The 15900-nt window shown below is 44.8% G+C and overlaps 1 protein-coding gene across 3 annotated transcripts in view; it reads right to left on the bottom strand.

The window, feature by feature from the left end:
• Positions 1 to 15900, bottom strand: part of chd3 (chromodomain helicase DNA binding protein 3) — a 41886-nt gene that overhangs the window by 2831 nt on the left and 23155 nt on the right. For 2 of the 3 annotated variants that reach the window (XM_047597653.1, XM_047597644.1), the window contains exons 36-40: positions 14757 to 14889; positions 12265 to 12460; positions 11339 to 11502; positions 10930 to 11056; positions 4118 to 7166 (exon numbers count right to left, since the gene is read on the bottom strand). In XM_047597653.1, coding sequence (XP_047453609.1) covers positions 6895 to 7166; positions 10930 to 11056; positions 11339 to 11502; positions 12265 to 12460; positions 14757 to 14889 — 892 coding nt within the window. In that variant the 3' untranslated portion in view covers positions 4118 to 6894. Of the gene's footprint in view, positions 1 to 4117; positions 7167 to 10929; positions 11057 to 11338; positions 11503 to 12264; positions 12461 to 14756; positions 14890 to 15900 lie in introns of those variants that run through there. The other variant, XM_047597662.1, reaches the window with a different exon arrangement.

The raw sequence follows: 15900 nt of genomic DNA on the forward strand, positions 1-15900 counted from the left end.
ACCAGCTCTGTTTACGTTCTTCTTCTTGGATGTCTTTGTTCCAGTGTCATACACCAGCGCAGCAGTTGTGGAGCATGCGCACATGCATTGTCCAGTTAAAGTCCAGTTAAGCGTATACATGCCAGAGAAAAAGTGGCTTAATCTGGGCGTCTTAATAAGAGACTTAAATTGTCCAGTTAGAGTCGGATTAAGGCAATAATTTGTTTATTTATCATGCATGTAGATGTACTGACTAACGTACTGGCAAGAGGCGGGGTACACCCCAGGCTAACCATCCATCCATTCACCCTCACATGGACATCTACCAATCTGGAATCAACCTAACGGGTCTGTCTTGGAAGGACACTGAAGTACCCAGAGAGAACCCACAACCCGGAGCCTTCTTTCTGTGACGCTAACCACTACCCCACTGTGTCGCCCTGGATCCCCATTACTCCACCAATAGTTGTTGTAATAATCCAATCAGAACAAAAATGCATCATGTGACGAGCTCAATCAGAACAGACAAGAGCAGCAAGAACTATCAATGAGACTGAGAGAGGTGGTGTAACCCAGGGACATTACTAAGATTTTACTGATGCTGATGCCTCATCAATTCCTCCTGTGAATGTTTGGTTTAGAAAAGTAGGCGTTCATGGTTTCATGTAAACAACAGAAATTTTATTGAGTTTCCAAATTGGTCACTGGATCCTGACGAGCACTACTCTGCTGAGACTTGTCGACCGTAGATTGTTGAACACGTGTCACACTCAGTATTTAATGACAAATGCTTCATCATGTTGGTGGTGTTGCTGCCCTTGCTTGAAATGATGGTGCTGCATAAGTTGCATGTTGCACTGTTGCAGTCCCTTCCCCTCTTCTTCACTTTTGTCTATTTCAGTTTCATCACGTCTTCCGTGTCGTCCCGTGATGCGAATGACGTGCTTTGACCTAAAGGTTCACCGTGAAAATAATCGATAAGCATGAAGGCTGATGACGCTGATGAACTGAACCCGTTGGAACCGTTCTTTTAAAGCGTCGGTTCATCTCTACTGTAATCAGTGACAGCCGTTTGAATAGGAGTGACGTGACCCATTTCTACAAATGCTCGGCCCACATGGGGTAAACATAAGGTGACGATATTCCAGAGAGTGCAAGAAGGCAGAGGCAACACAACCAGGTGTTCAAACCAGAGTTTGAAAAGATGAATAGAGCTGCATTTAAAGTCGGCAGCAACACTGTAGACGTAGATCCAGTCTTGTTAATAAAGTTGAAAAAACAAAAAACAAATAGATGATTCGACAAGCCAGAGTCAAGATGACACCGCAATATTTTGGGGCATGTAAACATATATTGCACATCTCATCAGATAGTATCACTTAGTGTCCATGTAAACAGTTGTTGGAAACAATGTTGGAATTTCTGAGCGTGAGGATTTAATCTGCATTGAAAAAATATTATCCCTGTAAATGTAGCCATAGATAAACGTAGTGGACCAATAATATGTTGGGAATGACATTCTGTGGTAAACTCTGGCCATATATCAAAAGGAAATGAATAAAAAACTATTTAATTATTCAGATATTCCCTTATTAGTCTTATGTCCAAGCAGGAGTTAGTATAAATACGAGTATAAAAAACTGTGGTGCAAGGATTGGCTCCATACGCATCACCGATCCCAAATACCACCCAAATACTACGAACCTCAAGTCACTTTAATGGAGTACTATGTATTTATGAGCGTTTGAGGGTTTTTCTTAGCGCTGCCGCAAAGCCTGACGTCGCTTATAGTAAACCACAGCGGGTGTCTTTTATGTCCTGTCAGCGTTGTTCTGTTGGACATTTGGGTGCTCGGGGACATGGAATCCGTGTTGCATTATTTTGGACCACTGCGCTTCGTTTGTGTTTTGGAACATGAAAACCGAGAGATTGAAGAAAATACACTCACAGATGTTTTCACCAAGAAGAATAGAAATACTTTGCATTGGCACGACACACGATTTCCTCTTTTGTAAAATAAAGCAACACTGTTTGTAGGACATGTCGCCAGATTCTGGGAATAACACGTACTAGAAGAGCATTACTGACACATTAGTTTACAGCCAAGTGTGTTTTTATAATACTAATATTTTTAATGAGAAAACTTGCATAATACAGTACATTAATGTATCATAGTCCACATACAGTATCAGAATGCATAACTATTAACCCGGAGAAAGTGAGGCCAGCAATGAAAACACACAGATTCACAGAGGCACTCCAGGACACGGACACACAAACGCACACACGCACGCGCGCGCACGCACGAAAATTAACTTCTTTCTGCACGGCTGCACAGCTGGCCGGGGAAGAGCTGCGAGCTTCCCACATTTTGTGCGTTATCGTGAATGTGCTCGGGGAGTGGAACAGCGAGTTTAGAGCTCCTTCCAAAACAAAAGCCAGGAATAGACTCGCAGCGCGCTGCGTTCACTCGCGCCACAGGGGCAGATAAACTGTCATAACACCCCGGTGCAGATCAAATATGCGATAAGGAGCGCGCTGATCTGAAGATGTTTTGTGTGTCTGAAACCAGAGGGGGGACCGCTTATGGGAAAAGCGGATGGCGCTTCGCCAGCGGAGGCCAGCAGAGAAGACGGGGAGAAAGAGGCAGTAAGTGTGTATGTGTGTTACGGGGGTGCGGGGGTGCGGGGGGGGGGTAGACAAAATCTGATAAGGAGCAAAACAAATCGAGGTAAAGACTGGGTGAAAGAGCAAGGGAAAATTACACTTGCAGTACAAAGACAAACCTGTAGAAGCAGAGGGAAGAAAACCTGGATGCAGCCACTGATAGAGGAATGTAATAGTATGTTTGGGATAATTGATCTAATAGAGAGAAGGAGATGTTTTCAACTGTAAAATATCCGAAAACCTAATTTAAGGCATTCAAAAGTGTTTTCTGCGCACTTACTTTGAAATACAAAGCCTACTTTTGATGCGCACTCAGAACAGCTGCCTGCAGCTGGAAACGCCGCCTGACTCAGCCATTAAAGCTGCAGGCCACAAAATCAAAACCATGACTCGAGAGATGCTAAAATGTTTCCTTTTATTTTCCCAGAGTAACTCGTCAAAGGTGTTTATTCAATGGTGAAGGGGACAGAAGTGAGTCACGGGGAGCAACGTGCATGTAATCCACTTAATCTGACTGGGAGCAGCCTTTCTGACCAACTGTTTACTTCCTTTAAGAACATGACCCACAAACTTCACTGCAGAGACCCTTTCACATTAAAAGTGTTCCACCGGTGAAACGTCGAGCAGCTTTTATTGTGAAACCGTCAAATGAAATAGAGCGTGGAATATAAGACTGAGACATTCAGCACTTTATAAAAGTAGATGACTTTGATCATTGACCTAGTTCTTTATTAAACGTGGGTTTATTTGGTTCACGGCAGTGAGCTCGAACCATAATTGTCGCTGAAACAAATAAAACGTGAAGGATTTCCATCTGAATGTCGGTTTTTGTGCTGGCCTCACAGCAGCACTGTATCCACTGGGCTCTACTAAAAAGGCATGTGAGGTGAAGCAGCCACGGAGATAAAACACAGGGAGGGATTGAATGGAGCACTTGTCTGTAGCCAGATAACAGAGTCCCTGTGCGACGCACAACTTCGTACATTTCTCTCCGCTGCCAAAAGTCCTCCTGCAGTTCTTCACCTCCGCTCATCCAAACTTTCCCTCTCCCGCTGCCGACACAGCTCGCCAGCTCTCGCCTTTACAGTAGCAAGCAGACGTTTGGAGATAAGTGTTTTGTCGTTCCAGATTAGGCCGGCAGCGGCGGAGTCAAAACACGGCGAACGCAGCGGCTCACGACGTAAGTGAGGAAACTTCGGCCGTTTCATCCCGTTTCATGGAGCGTCTGAGGTCCAAGAAGGCAGCGAAGAGCATTCCTGGCCAACATGTCGGTGTGCGTCTCACCCCTGTAGGTCCTGCCCCCTATCTGATAGAAGCCAAACGCTGCCACCTTGGCAAGAACATCAGCATTCTTGATCTCTGAAAAAGGTTTGCGTGAGTGCATCCATGCCAAAACCTTTCAAGAAGAACAACCTCGTCTCTTTGAACTGTCAACTTTTCAGGAACTAAAAAAGTACGGGCTTGTTTTTTGTTTTGTTTGTTTTTTGTTTTTTCTTTTTTCATAGAATTCAAGAGCCCGAGAAAAGATTTTCCCGAATCCGCAAGTCGCGGGCGTTTCGGCATCCGCACAGCCACAAAGCCGGAAACGTATCAGTTGAAATCATCAGTGGAGGATTTCGGCGTGAAATGATTTATATGCGCGTCTATTCTCCTTTGTATCCACATGTGAGGCTGGCTATCACACTCGGATGCCTCTGAATAACACTTGAAATGTGAGTGAAGACACCTTAATTGACTGAGGCCTTAACATGGCATGAAGAGATTTAATGAGCACTTCTTGGTGGCAACAAAACGTGAACGATTTCTCACCGTGTGTCATTAATCTTGTCTCGAGGTGCTTGTTGACACATCCAGCAGATGACAGTTGTTTGTCTTGCCTCACAGTGGGCGTGACCGTGTTAGTCTTTCCTTTTTGCTCCGTTTTGGTGCTCCACCTCGTTCCCCGGCAAGCGTCCAGGTTTGTTTAGCGATGTACGCCGGGTTTGTCGTCACTGAAGACAGCCGCCTGTCGCTGGAAGCAAGTGCGACGAGGCTCGATGATGAAATTAAAGCTGGAGGCTGTAAAGACGCTGAAATGTTCCTTGAGTTAAAAAATGAACACACAAAAGGGTCGGAGGATCGTTTTCTGGAGGTTTGTCGCCAAAAGCGACACATTTCACACTACACACAGTCATTCCGTTAATATAAAAAAACATCATAAATGCAGCTTTACGTTCGGCTAATTTCTTTAGGTAAAATGTTTTATTTTTAGGATAATATTCCACTGAGGCATGTGTGTTTAGCTTATTTTGTTAAATAGAATAAAAAACGGTTTGTAAAAAATAACAAAAAAAAAACATTTTTATATTCGTCAAAGCAAGTTATCAAAAAAAAAGGATAGTTTTGGAGTCGGTAGATGGTCTCAGATATCATACTGGCACCTGTACTGAACTTTGAACACACAAAAACACACATTTACACGCATTCAGCATCCCTTAACCTACACACACACACACACACACACACACACACACACACACACACACACACACACACAGTATATTCTCATTGCAGGCCGCGCCACTGTAACACTTCTCTGGTCTCGATGTCACTTCAACTTAAAGGGAAATACCACTCGGTTTCAGCTTAAAAATACTCAGGCACCCCAGAAGAGTCTGGACCGTGCAACCGATAATTCACTTTTCTTCCTTCCAGAAGCGAAGCAGAAGGGTTCATCCTGCCTCTCTGCTCGGGGATGTCACACTGATGTACAGCTCCGCCGCGCACACACACACGCACACACACACACACACACACACACACACACGCACGCACACACAGCGAGCTGGAAAAGCGATGACACAGTCCAGAGTGTTTTATTTTCTCAGGGATCAGGGGACATTTTCCAGCGTGGAATCCATCACGCTGTCACAATAAAGAAGCTCGAAGAACAGCGACGTCTCTCCGGGGTTCAAAGTGGCTCTGCCCGTGACGGATTACGGTTTTCATCTTCGGGCAAGAGCCGCTCGTAAATAGCAGCGTTTGCCGTGACGAGGCTTAAAAACAGGAAATGTCAATAGTTTGTCGGAGTGATATTTCCCTTGAAGTGACCCCCTCGCCCAAAAAAAAAAAAGGTGCAACAGTAAATACGCTTTGTAATACAGTACATATCTCAATGGCAGTCCATCTGATTAAGTTATAATAATTCATTTTGCTTCAAACTGTTGGAGAAAGGCAGAGTTTGAGTTTTTTTTTATATCTATGGTTCTTGCTACTATGCTTGGTTGGACTTAGGAATGCCAGGGCAAGACGGTCCATGGGAAGAAGTGTTTTAAACTTAGAAAACTTCTTTTCTTCTTTTTTCCACCCTCCTTTTTTTTGTTTTTTTTTCTGTTTCGCAAGATAATCCCCGTCGAGTTCGTCCATCTCTATTTTAAGTCGGGATTTCGCTAGCCTGCAGCTCTGCAAATAAATCGAGCCTTTCGTAGGTTTTCAGGTTGTGTGTGAGGTCCTCGGTGTGCGCGCGCGCGCGCGAGCGAGCGACTGAGAAATCGAGACGGAGGAGTGGAGGGCTGTGGAGGAATGAGGGAGTACAGGGTCAGAGCGAGGGGACAGGCTTGTTCAGTCAGCCGACGGATGAGGGATTGATCCGGGGGGAAATCTTTTTCGGCTCAGAGGGAGAAACAGAAAGAGAAGCTTCGAGAAATCGAATGCTTAAAGGAGGAATAAAAAATGAAAAAAAAAAAACAACTCCTTTGTTGCGTTTAGCTTTGATTCAGCCTTCACGTCTGAATTCCTGAAAACCTTTGATTGCATTAACATGATGTCTTATTTCCTCCGTCCCAGACCTTCGCAGTCAGATTTTCAGGCAGTGCTTTGTGTCTTTGCTGAAACATTTGTCCCCCCCGGGCGTCCTCCGCAGCCTGATCTCAGGGCCAGACTTTCACCTCGGCCTTTTTTTATTTTGGACCCTCTCTTCCTACGGTTGGCTGCTTATTCTTCTTCGCGGATCAAAGTGCTGCCGCTGCTTTTAAAGTCCTCCCGTTCACATTCGATCCGTCCAGCGAGTTTTTCTTCTCCCTTTGTGTTCCTCACATTCCAGCAGTGTCAGAGTGCTTCTCGCTGGGTCCTTTTTGGAATTCCTTCTCGTGTATTCAGGTCTCTTTATTTAGACTCCGCCGCTCTTTCTGTCCAGGATTCCAGGATTTAATTGTTCTTCTTGCCTCTCATAGGTCCCCCCCACACCCACTCCCCTCCTCCCGTCCCTCCTCAGGGTTTCTTCGGTCGCCCATTGCGAGGCAGGTTCTCCACCGTGTTGCTGAGGCGGTATTTGACGATGATGCTGTGCACCGTGGACTTGGGCATCCTCAGCTCCAGCCCGATGGCCCCCTCGGACTTGCCGTCCTTCCAGAGGTCCACCACCCGCTGCCGCTGCACCACATCGTGCTCCTTGGTCTTCTGGCAGACGCCGGCAGCAGCTGGCCCTCCGGCGCCTCCACCACCAGCGGCTCCCCCGGTGGCCCCAGCGGCGGCGGCGGCTTCTGTGGGGGCAGACAAGCGGCAGACTGTAGTGGAGACTCGGAGAGGGGGGGAGCAGGATAATGTGACACTTTACTGGTCCCCGTAGGGATTTCCCTTTTTTTTTTTTTTTTTTTTTTGTGTGTTTGCCTCCCTCCTCTGCCCGGGAGGTCAGAGGTCAGGGGAGAGCTACTGGAGCCGGGCCGGGGGGGGTTTCGGCGTCCCGCTCAAGGACACTTCAGCGGGGCAGGTGCTTGCAGACGCGAGGGGCTTGAACCCCGTGCGCTCCACTCCATCTGTTTAAAGTCTATGTCCCTAAAAGATGATGTTTTGTCTAGAGTGCGGGACTCCTTTTAGCGCAGATGTGTAGCTTCCTGATGGCAGAAACAGGTTTTCCAAAATACAATTCAAGAAAAGTTGCTGATATATTGCCACGTGTGAGACAGCACAAAACAATCCTTCACTGGAGAACTTCGGTGCATTGTTACATTTTGGAGTTCACAGAGTGCTGCTTGAGTGTGCAGTTAAAACGCGCCACAGCAGACAGTGTATTTTTGGACATGTTTTGTGTACTCAAGTGTGGGAGCTTCTCTCGGGGAAGTGCCGTTAATGGAGGGAAGCTAGGAGGTCGCAAATCAGAGGATTTTGTTATTTTAACTCCGGCTATTTCTCTTGCTCATTTTTTTTTTTCCCTTTTCTGGCCGAAGCTAAAAAGGTCAGGGACCAGCACAACCCCAAATCGCGGTCTCATTTGCCCCCCCCCCACCCCCCCAGCGTCGGGGCTGCGTGCGCCTCGGCTCGGGCAGCTCGCCGCGGGACCCTGGTGAGCTGAAAAACCCATGGAGCAACAGATCGCACACCACTATTTCTGAAACAGCCAGCGCTGGGCCCAGCCCTCCGCCGGTTCACAAGTCACAACACGACGTTTACACAACCGAACTGCTGCGGTTTCTGTCCCTCTCAAAATACCTTGGTACAAAGTCCGAATGTTTTCTTGGCACGGCCAGACTCAGACAGGCTTGAGCATAATGACATTTTCAGAGATAGGCCCTGGCTCTCTAAAATGCAATGCTTTTGACAGATGTCTAGGTCTACAATTACAAAAATCAAGATACACTGAGTGAGAGGCAGGCGCAGCTCCGAGAGAGCCGGGTGCTGTGGTTTTCAGGGCAAAGCTATTGGGGAATATCAGGTTTTACCAGTTATCTCTGCCACATCTCTGCTATCTAAACATCTCCGAACACGAATACACATGCAGAGCAGAGTGTGCGTCTGGAGAGCATATGCTGTTACCAAACTAATTACGAGAAAATAAATTCACAAACTGCCAGTGAGCTCTGACAGGCTGCAGGCGAGCGGAGCGAGACAAGAGGCCAAAACAAAATCAGCTTCTTTTTCTTTTTTTTTTTCTTTTTTTTTTCTTAAACAACTTCAATTCTGACGCTAGCCTAAAGTAGCGAGAGCCACAATAGTACTTCACCGGAGAGAATAAACATGCCTTAAAAAGAAAATTCTCCCCCGACAGGTTTGATAGCACTCCAGACGGTGCTTTATCGTTGCACAATGTGTCATTAGGTCCAATAACTGCTGAGTTGAGTATTGAGGTTTTGAGGTTGGACATGTTAAGAGATGAAAATACCTTATTATAGCAGCACAGCACGTTTGTGTTTGATTTCGGTAATGTCTATTTCAGGTGTCTATCTGGCAGCCACATCAGAAACTTCACTACAGATGTGTTTTTCCGATAAAGCCTCCATTCTGGATTTTAAGGTTTCACAACTTAAGCTGCTCGGGGAGATAAAGAGTCCATTGACAGTGCTTTAAACTGCGCTGCTTTAGAAGCCATTAGGTACTTCTTTGCACTCATTTGAGGATTATAATGAAATTCAAGACTTGCTGTCCTTGATCACTGAACTAAGTGGAGAGCACAGAAATCCCGATTTGTACCCGTTTGCCAAAGACAGTCATTTTCACGAAGACTCAACATGTTTTTCCATTTTCTTTGCTAAATGTTTTTCCACAACAACACAGCCATATAAAGACAACATTCCTCAGATGATATCTTTAAAAATAGGAGAAGCATTTAGAACAGTTTATTTTTTTTCCGTCGTCAGTGCGAGCGGCCAAGTAATCAAGTCGGGAACCATTGAACCTGGATCGGTTCTTCTTCGTGAGGGTGTCATGGCGGCTCTGCGGCTCTACTGCTCTCTCAAGTATGCAGACATTGGAAATGACTGCGAGGCCGATCTGCTTGTGTTTTCCCAGGGGCCTCTAAAGCTACAAGAGACTGAAAACCATGGAGCAAGCACAAGAAAGGCAGAATCAACCCTTTGCTGGTCTTCTGATCAGTCTGCTCACCGTCGGCCGCAGAGCTCCTACCTTTTGATAAATCCAAACTTCCTATGTGACTGGTGCATGGTTAGACAAACCAATCCATTCCACAAAAAAAAAACTGAGAACCTGTAAGAGAGTCTAGAGGTAACATGGAAGTGAGCACAGCTAGCGTTAGCAATGATGCTATAATTGACAGACATTGGAAAATTGGCTAGGCTGCAAACCAGTTTTTTGTTTTCATGTATGGTTATTTCCTCTGATGTGCCTACGCTTGTCACACACTTTGACATTTCTGTTGTTTGTCAAACCAGTAGCACTAAGTCTGGGGAGGTGCTTGTTGGGGTCCGGAGCCAAGTCATACCCGTGCCATCAATTGGCTATAATGGTTGTACCATAAATTATGCTTTAATGAAGAGTTGGAGCTCTCTGAATGGTGGTTAGCAAACCAACTGACAGGCCAACAACAGGTCAGTTATCATCTCCTTCTAAATAATGCCAGGCAAATCTGCAGTCTGTAGTAAAATGTGTTTTTTTTTAATGCAAAATGCTTTGTTTTCTGTTGCTAAAGGAACTTAAAGGAGCATTAAAACATTTTATAATTTCACATCCACAAAAATGGGAGGCCAACATGGAACCTCCTACATTTCCCACAACGCAACTAATCAAATTCTTTGCATCACCCCCTTTGCGCTAAAACGTCTTCGTCAGTTCGCAGTTCCCAAGGCAGAGCTTTCTGTTTTAAATTAGCATCGTCAACCCGAGGCAACCCCACTGACATCACCGTGACTATCATGTAAACTTTATCAAGTGGTGAATTTAAGTAGGACTCTTTTGACATATTTTAATTTTACGCCTGAGCTAGCAAAGCAGCTTCCACCATCCAGCAAATTCAAAGCACATAAACATGACGCTTTTAGGTATAAAATGAATGCACAACATGAACTAAATGAACCAAGTCTGATGCTGCAGTGGTGCCATGACAATCGGCAGCTTAAACGCTGTGCCGAGATATAAATCAGTTCCTGTGCCGGCGGCACCTCCTGAGAGATTGCAATAACACCTCCGCTAAGGAGTATAAATCTGGTTTAAAACTTTACCCTGCCAAGTGTCAGACAGATCAAACAAGTGGTATTCTTCTTCTGTAAATTATGTTGAATGGTGTCATTATCTGAGTCTTAATACCTTATGATGTTTTTTTTTATTACTGATTGTAACTCACCAGCTTTTTCCTCTCCCACATCCACACATGTGCATTTTCCATTCTTGCAGACAAAGCAATTTCGCTGCACTATTATTCCTCAAATTCTCCTCTGAACAGTTAAAGTCAGATCACATATTTTTCTTCACAAACACAATGTTGATAGTTGCTACTTTTTTTTATTACCAGTTGCACACTAACGCAGCATGTCAACAGTAGTGAGAGGACGTCAGTGGGGATTTTCAAACACTGACCTGATATGAAGGATCCGGGCGGCATCTGACTGTAGTTGGCCCCTCCCATGTGCAGGGCGCTCGGGGGGGCCGGGGTGAAGGGGGCTCCGTAGTTCTGCGGTGTGGCGTAGGGTCCCGGAGGTATGGGCTGTGCGAAGAACAAAAACCCCTGATTAGGACTTGTAAAATGGAAAATATAAGAACAAAGGAAGTCAAATGAACCGGTTTCAGGTTATGCGAGCTGAGAAAAAAGAGGAGCTGACTAAGCAAGTTGTGAAAAAGCACAGGTGGGTGACAAGATAATGGGATGTCTGTTTTCACTGGATGCCGTCCATCTAATATTTTTTCCAGTGTGCGGAGGCAGCCCGCGCAGGTTTCGACTTGTGTTTCTGTTCGCGTGTGCGCGCGTCTGTGGGAGCAGACTACTGACCGGGGGGGTGTGCGTCTCGGTGCCCTTGCTGGCCAGTCGGCTGAGGATGCTCCTCTCGGACATTTGCAGGCGGGCGGCGATGGGCGGGACCCTGGACAGCGTGGCCGGTAGCCGAGTCACGTCCGCCTTCATGTCGCTCAGCAGCTCCTCCAACTGGTTCAACACTGAGATGACAGCAACAAATGTGAGCGACCGACTCGACTGGAGGAATGAGCTTTTGCTGCCAGGCTTCCGTTTGACGAGCTTTCATGAATCAAAAAAGTGAATTAATGCGAAGGGTTAAAGTTGACTGACCTGCACTGCACTTAAAATAACTTTGGTGAAGTTTAAATACCCTCAAGTCTCCTATTATAGATAAAATGCCACTTTAACAGACGTGCTGCTTTTATCTCTCAATTAGTCGAGAAATAGCTGTTTAAACAGGACGTTATAGCTCGGCTCTTTTATTATCCGCCCTCTCTGTCATCACGTCCCGGCGCTGAATTCATCACCGACCGAACTATGAGAGCCACTCGCAGCTCGATAAAAATGCTCGGTGCAGACGTACGAGACGAGAGCAAGAACAGTAGTGTGCGGAGCGTGTTATTCTTTGCACGGTACAACATAAACATGGGCAGACTTGCTAGGAAGCCAGTGAGGAAATGTTTGGAGCTTAACATGGTGTAAGCTTATCTGCCTGGCATTACTGCAGCGAGCTCTAGGCGGAGCGATACGGTCGATGCGGCGGGAGAGATTGCACAACAGCTGCGGTGGGATATGTTGATGTGTATCTCTCGCGCCGTGCGTCCCGTCTGCCAATCTCTCTCCCCACTTTCTCCGAATCCATCTGCGCGTCTCAAATTGCTTCAGCGTCTCAGTATGTAAACGCACGACGCAGACGACCGCTTGGTTTATTTTTTTCTGGGGTCATCCCGATCAGAGCTGACCTTTGTGCAGGACAGCGTTGGCCGGCTTGTTGCCCGCCAGCGACTCCTTGCTGAGGTGCTGGTGCGACTCCGCCAGGCACTCCACCTCCGCAAAGCGCGCGTTGAGCGCCATGGCCGGGTGGCTCGGGTCCTGGGTCATGTTTAGGTAAGCAGCCCGCCGCAACTGCTCCTCGATCACCAGCGCCTGCTCCAACAGCTGGAGGGTAGGAGGGTCGGGAACAGGCAGGAAGAGGAAAGAGAGGGACGTTTTTAAGCATTCGTCTACTTCATTATGATGCTAATAATAGACTTCAAATATGCTGCGCTGCTTAAAGCGGTTACACAGGGGTTTACATGTCGTTAGCCTAATAGCATAATTGCCTAAGTCATATTTGAACGTTTTCCAGAAAACAAGGAAAAACGCAACTGTTAGCGAGCACACTGGTGTTTTTATTGACATTGTAACAGCGAGTGAAAAAAATGACCTAGGCAATTATGCTACTAGGCTAACGATATGCTAAAAGTACTGCAGCAATTAAGAGTAACTTTAAGACAAAAAGCAACAATGGAAGCAATAAGAAAACATATTACTAATAATGGTTATTTCTGCACATCTGGGGCCTAAAAAGACATTTGTTTTTCGGAAAATCTGCACTTCAGAATCAGAATACTAGATTAATCCTTAGGGGGAATTGTTTTATTGCATCTACTCCTATAAATAAAACTTTATAAAAATACATAAAAAGTGTAAGATGTCAAATGTAAGTGAATAAAACTCCACTAGACAGCATCGCACAGAGGACGACAGCTGACAAATACTTGTGAGCTACGAATGTTTACAATAGTTAGAAAATAACCTTGAAGATTGCTAATACATGCTAGTTAATGAGTATACATGAATGCTTTCTGTTTTTACTAGGAAATTAAAATCTAGACAGTTTTCTTTTAAGCTTATTTCATTAAATTTGCAACAGTGTAACCTAAATGATTTACATCTGTAAAAGTCATTAACATAATTACATGACGTGATTAAATGATAACATGTAGTTGAATTTCTAATACATTAACTCTGCTTGTTCTGTCTTTGTTTAGTAGAAAACGTGCGTGAGGATCACGAGGATCTGATTGATCTGCAGATTTTTATTTTTTTTTTCATACCATCTGCAGTTTGGGCAATTTGTTTTTATATTTTGCAGCTGTGACTCTTTTATTGTTTTTTCCTCTGCGTTACTGGCACTCGCCAACTTCAGGTGTGTTTAATATGGTCGCTGACTTTGAGCACCGCACGCTTAAATTCTGATCACGGAAACACTGCTTGTTGTGGACAAACAGACAATTTGGTCAAATAAAGTGAGTATATGAGGCATGAAACGAGTCTTAATAGGATAAGTACACTGAGTCAGAGTTGGTTTTGCTGAGGGATTTTCCACAAAAAGAATGAGAAAGCGGCCTGATGATAAGGTCAAAGGTCAGCTATAGGTGGCCTGAAATGAGACGTACGCGTGTGCTCCTGCATCAGATGAAGAGCAGGGTGATCACATATATTTACAGAACTTATGCGACTTGCCTGCACAGCTAAATGAACTGGCAGGTGTCTACAGGTGAAGCCATCCATGATGTAAACTGAAACGGTTAAGGACGCACATCCGATAACGGAGCAAAATGATCTCATCATAAACCTCTTAACATGAATATTCTGTGTGATCAGCGTGTTAAATAAACCAGTTTGAATAAAATATGGATTTCTCACATAATATTTCACCAAATGACAAAAAACTTTTCATTCCTTCTTTTACTACCTCTGTTCTCATTATACGGTCTGAAAATGAATAATCAGTGTCTCAGAGCACAGAGATAGAAGCACTGTAGAAATTCGGTTTCAGCTCGTAATTGAGCTGAGTGGATGTCCCAGAAAAGGGAGTCACTTGTAGTAAACGAGTTGCAAAATTGTGTTGAGAGGCTGATGTTACGCAACCAGCCTTAACTACAACATTACTGGAGAGATACTGGTGACGAATTATATTTTGGGCTGACCTGCACTTTCCTTGTGGCCGATTTATAAAAAAAAAAAAAAAAAAAACTGTGATAATTTAGCTCAACGAGAAACAACGGGAGAGCGACAGAGAAAGAGACAAAGTAAATGAGGATGTTGAGGGCAGGATCTGAAACATGTGAGCCTCTCAAAAACAGGATGAGAGCTCTTCCAGAAATGCAGCCGTCAGCAATACCGTTCAGCTAACATGTGGGTCTAGGGGCATCTGTCATCCGACCATCAAACGAGTCAGGTGATTGAAGAACCTCGAGGTTTATTAATAGCGATCGAAACCAACCGCCGTTGTGTGTCCACCGCACATGGCGTAGAAACGCAACCCACAGTTGGTCACGGCTGTTCAAGATTTTGCCACTCTGGGATTTTTATTTTTAGTGTTTGACGTTCGTATGTAAAAAACGTCTTGTAAGGCCAAATCTGCTTTCGGAAGCCAGAGCGAAGGAGCAGCAGCGTCCTGTCTCACCTTGAAGCGTCGAGCCAAGAACTTGTTCTTCATCTCCAGGAAGTTGCCTTTATTCGCCTGCGACTTGAAAGGCTCGTTGACGATGGCGAACTGAGGGTCGTTCTGGATGTCCTGCCACCGAGCGTAGCCATGTCTGGCACACGGGTCAAAGATCGTGTCACGCTTTGGGTCAGAGATAGGTTGAAGCAACGCTCTGTGGGCCATCGCTCATCCCCGACACCATGAACACAACACTGCATTCATTTCAAAAAATGAAGTAATTCTTTGGAAAATGTGCTCGTTCACTTTCTCTCCAAGCGAGATAAACATTGCCCTTCTCCTTCATGTAGCTCAATGCTGGAGAATATTAGCTAACAGTCTAAAATATTAACATCTTTTAGACTGTTAGCCTAGCCTAGCCTAGCAAAGCAGTAAACACAGTAAGAAGGGAAAAATCTTGAATTAATTTCGACAAACTGATGTGCAAATTTCTGGTTTTAGACTTAAGTTACATAACTTCTTGACAGTGAAAAATGTCAAGCTTTAGTTAGCTGCAAAAGCTAATCCACCAATCCTGATTATGACAAGATTTCAAGCCACATCATGTAACTCCTACAAAAAACACAGACTTAATGCTAAGCTAAGCTAAGCTGACCGCTAAGGAACAGTGACACCTATTTAATTTATCAGCGTAAATTAGAAAAAGAGACGTATTAACAGCCCATTCAGTAAAGTCAGGGCTAGCGGTCGGTTAGCTTAGTTTAAAGACGAGCATAAACACTGGAAGGCAAAGCTAACCAGGTTCTGTCAAAACAAAATCTGCCTGCCAGCTCCACAAATACAAAATCATAATAGTCATGTGACTAATATGTTCGCACACAGAGATATACAATTTACTATTTGTATCCTTTAAAGGGTACTTATGTAGTTAAAGTGAAATTGATGTAATGTTTGAACAAGTGGAAAAAATCTTCTACTGGGAAAGTGAATGAGCGCAAAGTCCGAACTACAACTCAAAAAGCAACAACATTCACAGTTGTGGACGTCATATACACAGAAAAATGGCAGATATTAGGAATAATGTTACAATTACCTCATTTGTCAGGGTTAGGGCTAAAACAGAAGGATTACCTCGACGCTGAGAGCATTCGAGGAGCATGTGAAC

Source organism: Mugil cephalus, chromosome 1 (genome assembly GCF_022458985.1).
Source record: "Mugil cephalus isolate CIBA_MC_2020 chromosome 1, CIBA_Mcephalus_1.1, whole genome shotgun sequence".
Taxonomy (NCBI): Eukaryota; Metazoa; Chordata; class Actinopteri; order Mugiliformes; family Mugilidae; genus Mugil; species Mugil cephalus.